The sequence below is a fragment of the Microtus oregoni genome, unplaced genomic scaffold (genome assembly GCF_018167655.1).
Source record: "Microtus oregoni isolate MIOR12 unplaced genomic scaffold, Mior012 000006F_ref0000085, whole genome shotgun sequence".
NCBI classification, from domain to species: domain Eukaryota; kingdom Metazoa; phylum Chordata; class Mammalia; order Rodentia; family Cricetidae; genus Microtus; species Microtus oregoni.
Genome location: NW_024543065.1, coordinates 19,971,695 through 19,990,248, shown reverse-complemented (window position 1 = coordinate 19,990,248; position 18,554 = coordinate 19,971,695). Strand labels below are relative to the sequence as shown.

Here is an 18,554-nt window from a genome sequence, read left to right as displayed (position 1 = left end):
TGACAATTGTTTTTGCTATGTCTTTGAGATAAACCAGTTAAACTGTAGCCGGCATCACAGTTGGCACGAAACAGACGACTGTATAAATGTTCTCAGGCAAACGCTTAATAACCAAATGCTACGGAAAAGCAACCAAAGGGATGTGTTTGGCTCAGTGTACAAATCGCATCTACACACACTGCCGGCACGATGAGGAAGCGCCTTCGGGAAATGGTGCTGAAGCAGCAACTCTTAAGTACCTTAGAATGAGCGCTAAGTTCCACGCTGTAGAAAACTATGCCCCAGTCCACGGCAGGGGGCTCATTCCACAGGACTTGGAAATTTGAAGTGTGTCCTTCAATCCGAAAGGAAGACTCCTGAACAGAATCTGGGATAACCTTGGGAGTAGAGGAAAAGTTTCCTGTGGAATGAAAAAGGAAGAAAGAAATAGCGAGAAAGCTAAGGACAGATTCATGGAAAGCCAGCCGAAATGCCTAGACTTGGAATTAAAACCGGCTGTAGTGGTGCACGCTCGCAGTCCCACCACAAGGTGGAGGCAGAGGCACTGAAGTTTAAGGGCAGTCTGGACTACAAAGGCTCCCTAGATCAATCTTGGCTACATGAGACCTTGTCTCCAAACACATGTCAATTTTTTTCCTTTCTTTTGAAAGCATCTTGCAAAATTATCTTTAAATTTTGCAGGTTGTACATTTGAGTTAAGAATAACTTTGCTATAAACAAATAAAAAACCCCACTAATATTTTTTCCTTAAGAAGTATGTTAAAACAGGAAGAGTATCTATCAAACTATCTGTTGAAGATGGGTGGTCGTGGCACATGCCTTTAACCCCACCACTCAGGAGACAGAGGCAGGCAAATGTCTAAGGACAGAGTGACTTCCAGGATAGCCAGGGCTCCACAAAGAAACCCTGTCTTTAAAAACCAATATATTTACATATATACACATGTGTGTATGTATGTGTATATATGTGTGTGTGTTTGTGTATATAGGCATGTGTGTATATGTATATACACACCTATATATGTGTTTATTTGTATATTTGCTTCATATACATATACCTATATATGCACATATATGTATATATACATATTCATATACATATATGTGTGCTTTGCATATATATGAAGCACAAAAGTGAATTGGTATGGATAAAATGCTGTACCTGGCAGAGGCTTGAGGGATGCCTGTATAATCGTGAACTGATTAAATTTCGCTGGCTCCAAAACAGACACACTGGTTCTCTGACCTATTTCCTGTGCCGTAATAATCCTAAAGCCATTGATCCAGAAGAGTCGACCACTGTAGTACACCAGTGCATTCTGGGAAATTTCAGAAGGACTCCAGGCTGCAAACTCTGTGATGGTAGAGTCCCCAGCACTGCAAAAACAGAAAGTCACAGAGTTTGGGGAACTCTGGTCAGTACAAGCACTCACAAAATTATGTGATCCTAAATAAATACATGTGTATCTGTGAATATGCAAATAAGAAAAAATATTTGCAACAAACAATTTTCCATGTTTTTACAGTTACACTAAATTGATTTTTTTTATTTTTCTTTAATTGCCAAACTTACACCAAATTTTCTTATTAATACAGCAATTGCAAGAATATACACTAGTTTCAGGCTTGAACAAATCTTTGTGCTTTGGGTAACACATATCACAACCGGAATTCTCACTACTTCACTAGCAGAGCGTTCACATCTGGTTTTGCCCCATGTTTCCATAACACTTGCAGTTGCAAAAGAAAAACTTAGTGCCAGATTCTTCCAAGCCTTAGAAAAAGAATTACCATGTAGAAGAATGAAACTAGATCCATATCTATCACCATGAACAAAACTCAAGTCCAAATAGATCAAAGACCTCAACATAAAACCAACCACACAGAACCTCATAAAAGAGAAAGTGGGAAGTACACTTGAAAGCATTGGCACAGGAGATCATTTCCTAAATATAACCCCAGCAGCACAGAGAAACAATTAATAAATGGGACCTCCTGAAACTGAAAACCTTCTGTAAAGCAAAGGACATGGTCAAGAAGACAAAATGACAGCCTACAGAATGGGAAAAGATCTTCACTAACCCCACATCAGACAGAGGACTGATCTCTAAAATACTCAAAGAACTCAAGAAATTGGTCCTCAAAAAAACAAAAAATCAAATAAAAAACGGGTACAGACCTAAACAGAGACATCTCAACAGAGGAATTTAATATGGCTGAAAGACACTTATGGAAATGTTCAACATCCTTAGTCATCAGAGAAATGCAAATCAAAACAACTCTGAGATTCCATCTTACACCTGTAAGAATGGCCAAGATCAAAAACACTGATGACAACTTATGCTTGAAAGAATGTGAGGTAAAGGGAATACCCCCTTTACTTTGCTGGTGGGAATGCAGGCTGGTAGAGCCCCTTGGATATCAGTATGGTGATTTCTTAGAAAATTAGGAAGCAGCCTACCTCATGACTCAGTAATACCACTTTTGGGTATATACTCAAAGGATGCTCAATCATACCACAAGGACATGTGCTCAACTATGTTTATAGCAGCACTGTTTGTCATAGCCAGAACCTAGAAACAACCTAAATGTCCCTTGACCAAAGAATGGATAAGGAAAATGTGGTACATTTATACAATGAAGTACTACACAGCAGAAAAAAATGACATCTTGAAATTTTCAGGCAAACGGATGGATCAAGAAAACATCATATTTAGTGAGGTAATCCAGATCCAGACAAACAAATATAATATGTACTCACTCATAAGTGACTTTTAGATATAAAGAAAAAAACAAACTATAATTCACAACCCCAGAGAACCTAGAAAACAAGAAGGACCCTAAAAGAGACACACATGGGTCTAATCTACATGGGAAGTAGAAAAAGACAAGATTTCCTGAGTAAATTGGGAGCGTGGGAATCATGGGAGAGGGTAGAAGAAGAGGGGGAGGAAGGGAGAGGAACAGAGAAAAATATATAGCATATATATATGGAACCAAAAAAGAAAAAACGTTGCCATCCAGAAAAAAGTCACAAAAAAAAGTATAAATTTGCCACCTGTGCAAAAATGCTCAAAGGGTGCATAGACGGAGTCAGAAGGGCTTGGGGCCAACAAGGACATCAGTAACACAACAATAGAGACATGAGTTAGGGTTTTAGCACAATTGTAACATTAAAAAAAGAAAACCTATTTGAAAGGATTAGAAAAACAGGTAGCCAAAAACCAAAGAATTTATGGGCATTTACCTAGGATGGAAAGCTCCGCTTACCTGGAGTGTAGTAGCCACAAGAACCCCAATCCACAGAGATGCAAAGCAATTTTGTTATTAACATAGGTGCCATAAACTCTGTCCCTGGCCAAGAAGGGCATCTTTCTCGTCTACCTAATAACTCCACTCACTTTCTCCCCTGAAATCAGTTCCCATGAAACCAACAAGAGGAGCCTGCATGCCCACTTGATTATGATGCCTCTGCAGGTGAATGAATGAATTGGCCAGCGGTACAGGTTGATACTTCAACAGGAGGTAGGTCTGCATGCAAATAATTTAACTTCTCATTTAACCTTCTATGAAATATGAGCATAACAATAGCAAAAATTCTGTGTCTAGGTGAAGCCTATCTCCTCTCCTCGGGGCAGTCTCAGACAATAAAGAGACATGTTAGGAAAGGAAGCACTCTCTTCACGCCTTCCAGGGACCGTCTTACCTCCGTCCTCGAAGCACAGCTGTGTACAGATGAATACACTGGTTGCCCTGCACCAGCCAGTACAGGAACCCATCACTGAGGTCTAAAGTTAGGGCGATAACCTAAATAGAAAATAAGGGAAGAAAATGTACCCAGCCTGAGGAAACAGCTCAGAATCGAGTCCTTGTCTAGCATGCTTACAAACACTGGCTCAATCCCCCATGCTGCAAAAACAAAAGGAAAGTGAGTCAAACACAGATCTAAAGCATACCTTTGTGAGTAGGGCAGACTCCAACTATAGGCTTATTTTCGAGGACTTTTACCTTCATGAAATATCAAAATCATATTATTTATGGAAATGTGCACAGATTTCCTGCAACTCTTCAAAAGGCAGGAATTATTCGGCTTTATGTGCTTACTTCTGAAAATTATCAAAGTGGGGTTCTCAGCTAAGCAGCACCCCAAAACTGTCAAAGAATACAATTCTCAACCCACTGCAGAGCTGCTCAGTTTGACAAGGAATTTCTCTCAAGACTAGCCTAAAACTAGCTGTGATGTTACACTCATTAGCCCCACAAGGGAATGACTTCTGTTGGTGATTAAACCAGTTGTTCTCCAAGAAGACTGCACAATAGAGTTTTTGTCTTAATTATTAGGCTGCATCCTGTCATATTATGATCTCTAGGTATAAAAATGAATCTCTAAGATGCTTTAAAAATCCCCATATAATTCCAGTGTACCACCTGCTCACACACAGCTATAATCCCAGCATTTAGGAAGTGGAGGTCTTCGCCAGAAGACCAGGAGTTCAAAGACAGCCTCAGTTGCGCAGAGAATTAAAGACTAGCCTAGGCTCCATGAGACTCTACACACCCCAAAAAGAATAATGTGTTTTCTGTTGACTGAATCCAAAAGCATTCTGATGCGATAGATAGGTAGATAGATAGATAGATAGATACATACATACATACATACATACATACATACATATACACACACACACACAAACAGAGCTGGGCGGTGGTGGCACACACCTTTAATTCCAGCACTCAAGAGGCAGAGGCAGGAGAATCTCTGAGTTCATGGCCAGTCTGGTCTACCAAGCTAGTTCCAGGACAGTTAGGACTGTTACACAGAAAAATCCTCTCTCAAAAAAAGCAAAAAGAAGAAGAAGAAGAAGAAGAAGAAGAAGAAGAAGAAGAAGAAGAAGAAGAAGAAGAAGAAGAAGGAAAAAGAAAGAAAAGATACACGCAGAATGTTCATATGTTATAATTGGATACTCAAGTATATAAGGCCTCCTCACTTTCAGGTAAAATGTAAAAACCACCCATTATTACTCTTTGTCTTCTATTGAAACCTATATCTTAGTTTCATATCTGTTTTTCTAGGTGGATCCTGAGGAAAGATTGTTCTAGGAACTAGCATGCATGAGACATGAGGAACCATTGATGGGACCTTTCTGTTGCTGGTTGCCTTCTTTGGCTTTATAGATATTATCTATTCTCAAACAGCTGAGAATAGTGGAGTTGCCTACGGCACACTTATATGTAGAGGATTAAAGTGGTGACGGCACCCTTAGCAAGCTACAGCAGAACTAAAGAACAAGGAGAGGCAGGGGTGATGGAGCACATCCGTGATCCCATACTCGAGAAGTGGAGGCAGGCTGACCAGGAGAGAAGGCCTTCCTTCTCAGAAAGGAGGAGGGAAGGAGAATTCAAAGTAGCCAGGGCAGGAGGGAGGGGACAAGCAGGCTGAAGGAATTGGAAAAGAAAACAAGAAATCACGAGTCATCCAAAATTTAAAAGGAAGCAGTAAGAAGTCCAAGAATTAAAAAACCCTTCCTGACAGTTTGCCTACTACAAAGGAACCATCTTAAAGGACTTTCCTATAGGACCTTGCTAGTGTCATGTCGTCACATATGGCGTCTGTCCTCCAGAGAATTCTACTGATTTCCTTCTCTAGGTGAAAAGTACTTCCCAGGCTTTAAAATTCAAATCCTGTTTTGATCCCCTTATACTTCAAGTTTTACTGATTTTTTTTCCAGTTGGCATGAAATCGGGTCAGTTTTATTTGGTTATCTATTTTATCGTGTGTGTGTGTGTGTGTGTGTGTGTGTGTGTGTGTAGCACATGTATGTGTGGATGTGTGTGGACATTGGTCAGATGCCAATGTTGGGTGCCCACTTTCAGTCTCTTCTTTTTTGTTTTATTTTGTTTTTGAGACAGGGCTTCTCTGTGTAGCCCTGGCTGTCCTGGAACTCATTCTATAGACCAAACTAACCTTTAACTCACAGAGATCTGCCTGACTCTACCTTCTGAGTACTAGGATTAAAAGTGTGCGCCACTACCACCCAGCTTCCACCTTATTTTTTGAAACAGGGTCTCTCACTGCACCTAGAGCTCACCCTCTGGCTACTTTGGCTGACCAACAAGCCCCAGGGTTCTCCTGTCTATGCCCCCCACCAGTACTAGGCTACAGCTACACACCTCTGTGCCTGGCTTTTCCTCCTATGCTAGGATGAAGTTGTTTCAGCTCTTTGTCTGGTTATTAGTAAAAAAAAAAATACACTAGAGCTTTCTAAATTACAAATAAACTATCCCTGTTTTAACAAGAGATTTAACAGGTCTTTTGCCCAAATATAACAAAGTGTCCAGTCATAAGTAACTACTATGTGTGGTCATTCTCATCCTCTGTGTCTGTCCATAGTCCTGTATCTAAATTAATAAGACAGTGTCCCATAGATGTCTGTAATTGTCATCACATCTAGTCTAGTCTGATCTAAACTGAAGTTTAATGCTCTAAATTGAATTTGTCAAATACAAAAAAATAAATAAATTCACGTTAGATGTATCTCTTTTCTTTATTATATAATAATTGTGTCTTTTCTGACTTTATCATTCTGTTTGCTCTTTGTTTCCTGATTGCTGTCTGAGGTGTAATTTGTTCATGCCAACAAGCCTGGTGCTTGCTGCCAGCTTCCCTGCCATGATGGTGATGGTACTCTTATCTTAGATGTATGCTCAAAATAAACCTTTCCTCCTATGAGAAAAAAAAATTGTGTCTTTCTACAGACAATTAGGTGACTATGTTTTCTTATGTCTACTGATTGGAAGCAGCTTGTGGCTGTGATAAATCCAGAAGAGACATAAATGAAAGGTGGGGCGGTCTACAGGTTTGCCCAGCCAGCGCAAAAGATGATTCAGTTGGTGATGTCCCGGATGTACAAGCATAATGACCTAAGTTTGGATCCCCAGCCTCTATGTAAAAGCCAGGGTGTGCCGGTGTGCTTCTGTAACATTGGTGCTAGGGGAAGAAAACACGTCAATCCCTGGAGTTTGCTGACCAGACAGCCTAGCCAAATTGATGAACTCTAGGTTCAGCGAAGAAACTGAGTCTCAAAACCTAGGGTGCAGACACCTAGAGGACAGGACCCTGTTGCTGAAGATAACACACATCTTGGCTGCGTGAGCAGGAAAATCAAGCTGGCACTAAGTTGGAAGCTTTCTCCTTGAGAGCTAGCTTTCATAGTCCATGAAGGCTTTCTGCTAGCTGCTTAGGGAAAAAGGTATTAACAGTCTTACCTCCTTTGAAGCCTAGAAACTACAAGACAAACCTGTCAAGCAAGGTGTGACTGCTCATGCATTAGTGGCACCACTGCTAGAGCGCAGGGGGTAACCAACTCTATGACCGCATTTGAGGGCTACTGCGCAGGAGAGTATCCATGCCCAGTTTTGAAAACCTAGTTCAAACCCACATCAGAGGAGTGAATATGCTCTAGAGGAGGAAATGAATACAGTTGTTTAGCTTAATTGAGAGAGCATCAAATTTCCTTCTAAATATTTTTGTTCATGTCTATAAACAAAGACAGCTTTCAACCTTCACCACAGAAGCCTCTTCCTGCTTAGTGATGGCAATGCAGAGACTCGTGGATGCCCAGTGGGCTAAGAATAAGTTATTGATGAGTGCTTGGCTCTCTACAGGACATACATGCAGTCTCCTCTAAGACTCAGGTAACACTGCAGAATACAGGTGGAAAGAGTCTAAGGGCCAGAAGACGGAGTGAAGGTGCAAGATGACATCTTCTGGGTGCTATTCATGAACTCACTGCACTTAATGATGCCTACACTCAGCCCACACAAGAATGGTCCCATCAATAGTCAGGCGTGGATGAAGCAGAAAATCAAGGGCCCTGCCCCTCATTGCTGGGCTATTGGCTACTCTAGAGTCAGAAAGCGAAGGAACACTGCCTGCAGTTGTGTATCCACTGGCAACCCCACTTGGCTCCAGTGCATAGTTCCAATCCAGGGATCACACTGATGGTCCTGGTTAAACAGCAAAACCAAAAGTCATAAATCTAAGGAAGAGTGGGGATTGATAGGGAAGGGAGGGAAGTATGGGAGTGAGGCAGTGATAGGAATGGGTTATATACATGAATTAACATTAAAAAGCTGCCAAGGCAAACTACAGAAATCATTGTATTATATTCAAACTTAGAAATTAATCAGTTCTGACCAGCAAATAAGGTTTAGGGAAATGCTGGTCATATAGTGATCTTGCTCTAACAGCATTGCTATTAGACTTCTCCCTCAGCTACAGTAAGTAGCAGCAGTATTACCATTGCTGTAGAATGGCGCTATTTAGCATCATCAAATAATTACATCCTAATTCTTATTTTGTCACCTTTTTCCCAGACAGCCAGGGCTGAGCCTGTAGTACAAGAGGACTTTCTCCATTTAGTCTGGTGCTCTCAACCGAGTAGAGGGTCGTCCAGTACAGATAGCCACCGACAGAATCCACAGCCATGTCGTTCACCAGCAACTTCACGTGAGCAACAATGTCTGTGTGGCCTGTCAACACAGACTGCCTTTGGATCTAGGAAACATGACAGTATTGCCAGGTAATTACTTTCAAATGGCATAGTTATTTCTGGGTGTGTATTGCAAGTGTTATTAAGTTCTTTCACTCATTTATATGTTCATTTACTCATTCAACCACAAGTATGTATCAGCGCTCTATGGTTGCTGGGTGGAGAGCTCAGCCTTGGAAAATAATAGATATAGCTGGGTTGCTGGGTAGAGGCCTAAGCCTTGAAAAATAGCAGATACAGCATCTGCCTCAGTAGAACTTTCAAAGTCTTTTCATGTCTGTGAGAAGTAAACAAAGTTAAAGCATTCAATATTTCTAATTATAAATTCAATCAAAGTACCCATGAATGCCTTAGTTTTTTTTTTCAGAGTCTCTCTAGATAGCTATGTCTGGCCTAGACCTCAGACCAGATTGCCCTTAACTCAGAGCTCCATATAGCCCTAGGATGGTGTCTGGACTGCGATTAAAAGCATGAACATGTGCGGTGACATTCTTGGTATTTGACTGGGAGCTGGGAATGTAGCTCAATGAAAGAACATTGCCCAGCATGTACAAGACTCCCTTTGTCCCCTTGACTCCCAAAAAAAGAGAGATTTCCTTAGACTAACGGGAATATGCATGTCTTCACAGAGGACGAGCCTTCTCCTTGCTCCTCTTTACTACATATTTTCCTAATTTTAACTCTTTACAATTATTTAGTACTTGTTGCATGCTAGGCACTGTACTTTTTATTCTTAAGATATTAGTTACCATGGTTGGAGAAAAGGCTCCATGCCATGCAAGTCACCGAAGTGAGCAGGCATTGCTTTAGAGCACCCAAGACACCAAGCTCTAACTTACCACATATGTCTTCCCAGCCCAGTAGAGAAAATGGCCCAGCCATTCAAAGGCCAAAGCGCCAGCTCCTGCAATGCTCGGTATGTGATAATTCTCTGAGACATCCATCCCGTTCAGGGGCCGCACATAAACATTGCCTTTGGTGTCACTGTAGTAGAGGCTGTTGTTATACCAATCCATATCTCAAAACAAAGACAAACAAATGGCACTTATCTTCATGTGTGCTAAGAGAAGCAGGGTGAGTCAATCACACTGATGCCTATAAAGTATAGCATTGACATGGCAGTTTGTGAGAACTTAGGGTCTGTCAAACATTTCAGCAAAGGCTGGTTGTGATGGTGCAGGCCTTTAATCACAGTACTTGGGAGGCGGAGGCTGTCTGCACATTTGAGGCCAGCCCCATCTATACAGTAAGATCCAAGGCTTCATAGTGAGATGCTCTCTCTCTCTCTCTCTCTCTCTCTCTCTCTCTCTCTCTCACACACACACACACACACACACACACACACACACACACGAAGAATATTTCAGTAAAGTAAGTCCCAAATCTCAGTTCCTGGAACCAGGAAGAGGAACAGATTCACACAGAGCATCTGCCTGACATTATCCCAAGGGCTTTGCTACCTAACTGGACTCCTAAAACAGTGATGACAGATTGAACAGTCATTTTCTTAGATTCCATGAGATTGTCTATTCTGTCTGAGACATCAACGATCAAAGAGAGGGAGCCAAGTTTCCCACCAATTCCAGGTCACACTCTTTCCACTGGTATGGCACTGGCCTTCTCAGTCCAGCTCCCTCGTTGGGTGGAAATGCTGTCATAGCTTAAGAACCAAGTTGAAATATAAAATAAGTAGATAATACAGAAGAGATAACCTTTGGGCAAGATCACTGTCACAGCCCTTTAGAAAGAACACTTCTAGCAGTAGTGCCCTGATTTAGCCTCACAGGTCTCTCGCCAACAGGGCTTCCCGGTCTCTGTTTAAAATGATAAGCACCAATCTTCTTGCTTCAGTCTCGCATCAAAGTCATGGAAAATCACCTAAGAGCTGTCTCAGCAGAACAAGACAGGTCGCTATTGAAACACAATGCTGATAAATTAAAACTCGTGAGCCTCAATCAAAGCCCTTCTGAAGTGGACACAGGACATAACCTCACGTTTTATGTAATAAATAACATCCCTGCCTGAGAGCAGACACTTTCTTAACAACGGCATTGACAGGATTTTCCCTTCTTGGTAGCCCTGGTAGCAAGAACTCGGTGCTTTCCTTTTGCTAAGTCACCTGGCAAGGCACCAAGTAAGGACCTACACCTGGGGGAGTGAGCATGTCTACCTGACACATTTCCTACGTCAGAGGACAGGAACTCTCCTGGGCCAAAACTACTGAGTGGTTTGCTCCAAAGTCCATCTTCCTTCACAGCCATGATAAATGGTGGCTCAGTAGCTACATGGTAAAATGAGAAGAAATTAGTAAGAAATTTCACACAAAGCCTAGCTTAAGGCAGTGTCTCACTATCTAGTACTAAATGGCCTAGAACTCTCTATGTAGACCAGGCTGGCATCAAACTCATAGATATCTGTTTGCCTCTGCTTCCCAAGTGCTGGTATTAAAGCCCATGTGCCAACATGCCCAACTAATGCATACTTTTTTAAAAAAGTAAACTATCAACACTTTGAAAAATACTATAGAATATTACAAGCAATTGCGTCTGTTTAGTAGACTTCTCTATCCTGTTAAATGTTCTTCTGAGCTTTATATAAATATTTAAAATCAAATGTGAAGAGGGATGGATAGCCTTGCTGCCACTAAAACAGTGTCTAACAGTGCCAGGCCAGACACTCAGGGTCATGCCACCGTCCAGCACAGTGGCTCTCAACCTTCCTAACGCTGAGACCCTTTAACACAGTTCCTCATGTTGTGGTGAGCCCCCGGCATAAAATTATTCTTGTTGCTACTTCATAACTGTACAGTTGCTACTGTGATGAATCATAATGTAAATATGATATGCAGGATGTCTGATATGTGACCCCTGTGATAGGGTTGTTTGATCTTGACGGGGTCGCACCCCACAGGTTGAGAGCTACTGGTCTACCACCACAGCCGTTCTCACCGCCCACAGCTACTGTTTGCTGTGATCTCGTTCTGAGGACCCAGCAGGAGTTGTGGTAATGACTATATAATGGGTACTATTGTCCTTCCATTTCTTTGAGCCAAGACGATGAAATTCAGCGTAACTCATAGGCCCCTCAACATCTCTCTCCAAGACCGTCCGAGATGAGGAATATTATATCTTAATAAACTAAGAAGAAATAAGTGAAGAAGAAAATTACATTCCTTCAAATATGTCTTGAAGTATACAAGGTATCAGGTAAGAAATACAAATATCCATGGTGATTAATTTGATTTCCTAATCTCAGATTAAAAATTCACCCTCAAGAGGTCAGCACAGCTCGTTCTTGTCCCTTTATAACGTTTGAAGTAAGCACTCACAGGACACTCGGGCTAGGGCTATCCTCCCTCCCAGACCCACACTACATTCTTACCTGGAACCAGGGTGGTACCCACTGAGGGCTCTGACCAGGGCCCTGGGCCTTTGGGAGAGCTCGCTCTCACAGAAACTGTGTATTGGGTCGCACTCTGCAGCTCAGGTACGTTCAGCGTGGTCCCACTTATGTTAGAGAAAACTCGAGTGGCTTTAGGAAGGTCTTGCGTGGAAACTTGCACCTCATAAGTCCAGTTCTGCCAGGCAGAAGGGCCTAAGGGGTTAGATGATGTCACTGACCTGGATAATACCACAAGGGCAGACCAAGGAATTCTGAAAAATTGATCTCAAATACTGAGTAATTAGCAGCCATGCTTACTCGACTAACAGAGTTAGGTGACTGAAGTGCCCATTCCTCCCCATGCCACTTTCTCTGCGCTATTAAAGGAGACAGTATTTCCAGCAACTAAAGCCGTGACAGTGTACTGTTAAAGACATTTTTACTCAGCCGGGCAGTGGTGGCGCACGCCTTTAATCCCAGCACTTGAGAGACAGAGGCAGGTGGATCTCCATGAGTTTGAGGCCAACCTAGTCTACAGAGTGAGTTCCAGGACAGGCTCCAAAGCTACACAGAGAAACCCTGTCTTGAAAGGCTTTAAAAAAATAAGTTGAAATTTCACCATGTAGCCCAGGCTTGCCTTAAATATTAAAATCTCCATGCCTTAATCTCTCAAGCACTGAGATTATAAGCACGTGCTACCATGCCCAGCTAAGACTGTCACTCCTTCTACATGGTAGACTCTGTGTCATGTAAGAGAGGTTCTTATAATACTACCAGGCATAACCAGGCTCTTAATAAAAATAATTAATATCCAATATAATTACCAGAAGCCAAATCAACTTGGGGGGGGGACCTGCCAATTTATTCTCAATGTGAGTGTGAGAGAGAGGCAGGGAAGGTATCCTCATGTGTCCTAGGTTGGCCTCAACTTCTTACCTAACTGAAGGTGACTTTGAACTTCTAATCCTCCTACCTCTACCTCTTGAGTACTGAGACTGCAGATGTCTATCACCACGTCTAGTTTATGCATCGCTGGGGATTGAACTCAGGACTTGGTGCATGCTGGGCAAGCACTCAACCAACGGAGCTACAAGCCCAGCCCTCATTCTCAGCTATTTTTGAGATATGTAGCAAGTAAGCATAATCAGTTTGTCATACAGTAAAACTTGCCCGAGGTTACTAAATCTTACTGCCTGAGACGATTAAAGGCTATGGAAAGACGGTTCATGGGCAAAGCTGTTCTCTGCTTCTGTTTGAAAAGTCACACGAGAACACAGCTTCAACTGTGCATTTACATCTGGTCTACAGCTGCTTCCGCAGCAACCCAGAGTTAAAGACCATCTGTCCACAGACTGGGATCATTTACCCTTCTTTTAACTGAAAAGCTCCAGAGCCAACTTCCTTCCGACCACGTGTTGTATTCTGTCTACCCAGAGATGGAGAGTCAAGCTCAGAGAGCTTCAGGGAATAGCCAAAATTCATGCAAGCCCCTCAGCCCAAGTGTGTCATCCTCCTGCCTCGACTCCATGAAAACTAGTCAGTCAGTGTACCTCATAATAGATGTCAAAAATGGCTGGGCTATTCTACTGGGATCTACTGATGGAATATAAAGACCATCCTACTGCAAGGCTAGTAATAAATGCAAGAAAAATGTAAAGACACTATAAAACACTATTCAAGCTAAGTCGTTGCCCTTGACTGAAGACTCGATGCAGGCTCTCAAAACTGAATCTCTATGCTGACTTCTCTCCTTCCCAGCTGGCCACTAGTCACCCTGCACACAGCGTACTCACTGGCTCCTATGGCGAGAGCAGGAGGCCTCCATTGCACAAGGGCTTCTTGAGAACCAAACAGCACCGAGAGCTCCTGTGGATGGCCTGGCAGAGGGTACGACTGGATGGATGAGCCAAAGATGACCAAGTTACCAAAGCCAAATTCTTCTATGTGACTCAGGTCACATCCGACGATGAACTCATTGAAAGACAAGGAGTCCTGCTGGAAAATGGCCTTGCCGTCTGTAATGAGGAAGTCGTTGTTTTCACAAGCAAAGCTCTTCACCTCCTTAAGAGGGGCCGAAGGCAGCACCTGATGGAAAGCAGAGCCGTCCAGAAACGTGGACATGAAGACTTGCATGGTGTCATTGAAATAGATGATTCGCTTGGACCGTGGCTTTACGGCAAAGTCCTTTAGTGTGCCGCTCTCCACGATGCGCACAGCTTCCGTGTGCCTGCCAGATGGCAAAGGGAGATTGACTCTATAAATGCCATCTCTCAGGAGATAAAAGACGTACCTGACAGGGGACAAAAGAAGATGGGTGTAATTCAGCGAAAGGGTGGCTGTGTGATGTTCTAGACTAACTGCTTTAGCCTATTACAAAATCAGTGGTACAAAAATCACGTATCCCAGGACTTCCCAAAATGCAAAATGATAGAGGTCAAAGGTGGAAATATGCACAGCTGATTACAGCTGGAAATTAAAGACTTGTGCACTCCATCCTGTATGATGATGCATGATCTTTTAATTCCTACATGGGGCCTTTTGAAGAATCAGAGTTAAGACTAAAAAGTATCTGTAAAGATTTCAGGGGAAGCATAATATATACAAATCACATAGTTAGGGCTGGGGATATGGCCAAGTGAGGAAAGTACCCTCCAGATAAGCATGGAGACCTGAGTGTGGATCCCAGAACCCATGAAGAAATCAAGCACAGATGTGTACACCTGCAACTTCCGTGGGTCTAGGGATGCAACAATAAAATATCAAAGTAAAATTGTGACCAGTGGGGCTGAGAAGATAGGTGCAGCAGTTAAGAGCATTGGCTGCTCTTCCAGAGGACCCAAGTTCGAGTCCCAGCACCCACATGGTAGCTCACAAACATCAGTAACTCCAGAACCAGGGGACCTGATACCCACTTCCCCTCTTCTGTCGGAGCCTACTGATGAATCAACCCAGGTGCCTGGTGGGGGGCATGAGGGTTGAGGAAATGGCAGATGAAAGAAACGAGACGGAGACACGGGAAAGATTTGGGAGGTCTGTTGGTCAACACCAAACAACCCAGAGCTTTTTTTCAGAACGTGCTTTTATATATATTCAGAGCAGAAGGCAGGATGAAAAGCCACGGAGTCAGTTAACCACCGTCCTGCACTGTCCTTGAGAGAGATCACAGGCAGGCTCGCTGTCTACGGTGTGAATCCTGCTAGCAACCAACAGTTTCCTTTCCTATCCATATGCGAACTTCGACTGGCATTCACCAGCCTGTGTCTTAGTAGGTAACGAGTTCTTTCCCATGGGCTTTATCATAGCTTTCTCACAGCCCTCAAGGAGACTGAAACGAGCAAGCTTGAACTCAAAGGACTTATAAGTCAGAATAGGCTCCAGATGGAAACTGAGTCACTTGTGGGCCACCACACTCTTCCTGGCTTCCTCAATAACCAGGCATAAATTGGTGCACAGACATATAAGAAGCAAAACACTCATACACAGAAAATAAATATTTTAAAATTTTTAACTGGTGTATATAAAACAGCTAATTTGTTGATTAAGAATTTGTGAACATGAAAATAGATGCTAGTGGGTTCATACCATCCAAAATATCTTGTCAGAACCCCAATGCAATGTTACATTCTAGAGTACATGACAACTGTTAGGCCCTCTTCCTTGTCATTATTCAGTCTACGATCATTCTTCTTGATGATCTTCCCAAATCTTGATAACTGCAACCACATTTCAGCCTCGGGTAAAACCCTGAGATGCAAGCTCATTTTGAGATATGAATCTATGTTGTTTGCCCACTCCAGAAGGAATGGCTCTTGTCTGTCTGCTCTACCAAATTCAAAACTGTTTAAAAAAAGTAATTGGAGAAACAGACCATATAAAAGAAAAACTGGATTAATGAAGCATAGTCCTCAAACAGACAGGGAAGAAAGTGGAACTCCTACCCTGCTCACTACATGAAAGGAAAGAAGAAGGAAGAAGAGGAAAGGGAGCGAGAAGAAAAAACAGACCGAAGTGAGAGGCAGAATACAAAGGATGGGAAGAAGGGAAGAGTAGGAACTCCGTAAGGGCATGACACAATGATGGGAAAGCAGGACACCATTGTGAACGCCAGGACAGCTGTAAACTGCCGCACACATCCAGTGTCCTAAGGACACAGACCTCCTGGAAGCTGCCTGCTGGTTTTTATAGAAACTTCCCTGTCAAAGTAGAAGATGATCAGAAGGGCCAGATATAGAGGGTCCTATCCTGGCTCACTGAAAAGCGGTGTGGAAAATCGTTGGATCTGCTTGAGTCTCAGCCTCCCCATCTAACAAAGGTAACTACCACAGTATAAAACGATTATTGAAAGGAAGATTTTGGTAATGCATAGTATAAAAAATTGGTGTAATCCTAATTATCATGATCTTTTCTGGTCATATTTCAAAATCTAAGCACAAATCCATTTTATTCTGATGGAGAAAAGGTATGTTTGAAAGGCTGATTTGGTAAGCGAAGTTCATTATCCACAGAATGATCATATTATGTAACTGCCAACAGCAACAGAGAATTCCACAGGATCTTACACCCTCACAAATAAGGGAAATAAGATCTGGAGCAGATGAGACTGCATGCATTCAGGTGGTATGGTTATAAACTAATAACTAAACTTTTCATTTAAAACTTGAAAAACCAAAACTGCTAGAAGCAAACAAAACAGCAGGTAGAGAAGAATTCTCTAAACAGAACAGGAAATGACCCCAAGTATCAGCAGCTGAGACTACATGATGTCCCTACAACAAAGCAAAATGTTTAATCTTACCCATATTGGGCATGTTTATTAGTAAAAAAAAATGTTGTTATTTGGTCATATTTAAGACCAAATAATCCCCAAACTATGTTTTTTTGCTGAAACACATTTACAAACATCTTCGTCTCATTTCAGAATTCATCTCATTGTCAAAAGCAATGCCACAGACTGACTGGCTTTTTGCTAGGGATCTCAGTGCAACTGCACAGCCCAGCTGAGACCAAATGTGGTTCTTTTTGTTTTGTTTTTCTCATCAGGGAAAGGGAACCTTACAGTTGAGATGTGTACCTGTTCTTAATCACCAAATCCTGTCCCATAAGGGAAGATGGTAGTAGCCTACATGTAAAACAGCCTCTTAATAGGCACAAGAGTCAGGCCAGAGGATGAAAGGGAGCTGAAAGGTTCGGCCACAAAGGCACGTGATGAAGCAGCTTCTCACCATGGCCGCTGAAGGGAGCAACGAGATATTGGTTCCTATCATAAAGTAGTGTCAAGCACTGGACTAGAATCATGGTCCCAAGGTCTCTAACGAAAGGTCATTTCCATGTAACTATAGTTTGCTGTGGAAGAGGAAACAGCCAAATTTGAAAGCAATTTTAATTACATTGACCTGAAGCGAGGTGCTCAGTTGAACTTGTCAGGTATTATAGGGCTGTACTGGAAAGCAAACTTCACAGAAAGTTTTGCCAAGGGAAGAGAACCCATATTTACAAGGTTAACACTTACCCGTTATAAGAATCAACCACAACTTTTCTAGGTGCAATAATAGATAATGGAGTAATTTCCTCAAAATTTGAGCAATTTTCTAAGTCGCAAGCATATACCTAGAAAATCAAAAGTACAGCAACAAGATTAATGTCTGTCTGCATTCATCTTGGCACCAAGTGTTTCCTGAGCAGTTTGGTACTTGGAGTTGTGATGACCACTGTGGACTTTACGAAACACACAAGAAAAAAGCATTTAATGGGTAATTTAATAGGTGCACAGCTATAATCCCAGAGCTGAGGAGTCTGAGGCAGGAAGATGGTGAATAGCAGGCTAGCCTGGGCTATACAAAATAGTCAGTATGGGGGAGAAAAAGGAACTTTCTATTTTATGTCCTAATAAGTTTTTATTTCTATTAGTACCATTAATATGCAAAAACGGTGTTTTTTGTTTCGTTCTTGCTTGCTGATTCGTTGATTGGTTGGTTGGTTTACGGAAGTACCCAATTACTTTTAAAATTTGTGCTATATACAAGCTTCTGAACTTCAGTGGGACAGCAGCCTTTGTTCATTTCAATAAACATGCACTTATAAAATGAAAACTTGAAACACAAGTTTAAGTTAAGAAGACTGTATCTTCTTAAAGATTCCAGTACTAACATATTTTCAGAGGCCTATTAAAATACACCAGGTTACCATACATTAAAGATGCAGCAGACTTTTTTTTATGGTAGATAGCCTTACACAGTCATGTCACAAGTACATGAACTTTCTTAAAGTAGATAAATTATCATTAATAAAAACTTGCTGGGTAATGTGGGATTCCCCTCTGTATGCGGTGAATATCACTGGTTAATAAACGACGGCTTTGGACCTACAGTAGGGCAGAACTTAGCTAGGCAGGGAAAATAAAACTGAATGGTGGGAGAAAAGAGGCAGAGTCAGGGAGATGCCATGTAGCCCCTCTGGAGACAGACACCAGAACTTTACCGGGTAAGCCACAGCCACATGGCGATACACAGATTAATGGAGATGGGCTAGATGTTCTTGTATACTAGGTCCATGATTCATTGTTGATCTAATATCTGAAATAAGTAGTCAGTGAAACAATGTCATATTTACCACCAAATATGA

The 18,554-nt window shown here is 42.1% G+C and overlaps 1 protein-coding gene across 1 annotated transcript in view; it reads right to left on the bottom strand.

The window, feature by feature from the left end:
* Ros1 (ROS proto-oncogene 1, receptor tyrosine kinase) overlaps nucleotides 1–18,554 on the bottom strand; it is a 117,380-nt gene that overhangs the window by 66,528 nt on the left and 32,298 nt on the right. Inside the window, exons 12-20 of the mRNA XM_041654206.1 lie at nucleotides 17,443–17,540; nucleotides 13,727–14,223; nucleotides 11,934–12,146; nucleotides 10,723–10,833; nucleotides 9,392–9,570; nucleotides 8,366–8,557; nucleotides 3,707–3,807; nucleotides 1,163–1,377; nucleotides 240–400 (exon numbers count right to left, since the gene is read on the bottom strand). Coding sequence (XP_041510140.1) covers nucleotides 240–400; nucleotides 1,163–1,377; nucleotides 3,707–3,807; nucleotides 8,366–8,557; nucleotides 9,392–9,570; nucleotides 10,723–10,833; nucleotides 11,934–12,146; nucleotides 13,727–14,223; nucleotides 17,443–17,540 — 1,767 coding nt within the window. The remainder of the gene's footprint in view (nucleotides 1–239; nucleotides 401–1,162; nucleotides 1,378–3,706; nucleotides 3,808–8,365; nucleotides 8,558–9,391; nucleotides 9,571–10,722; nucleotides 10,834–11,933; nucleotides 12,147–13,726; nucleotides 14,224–17,442; nucleotides 17,541–18,554) is intronic.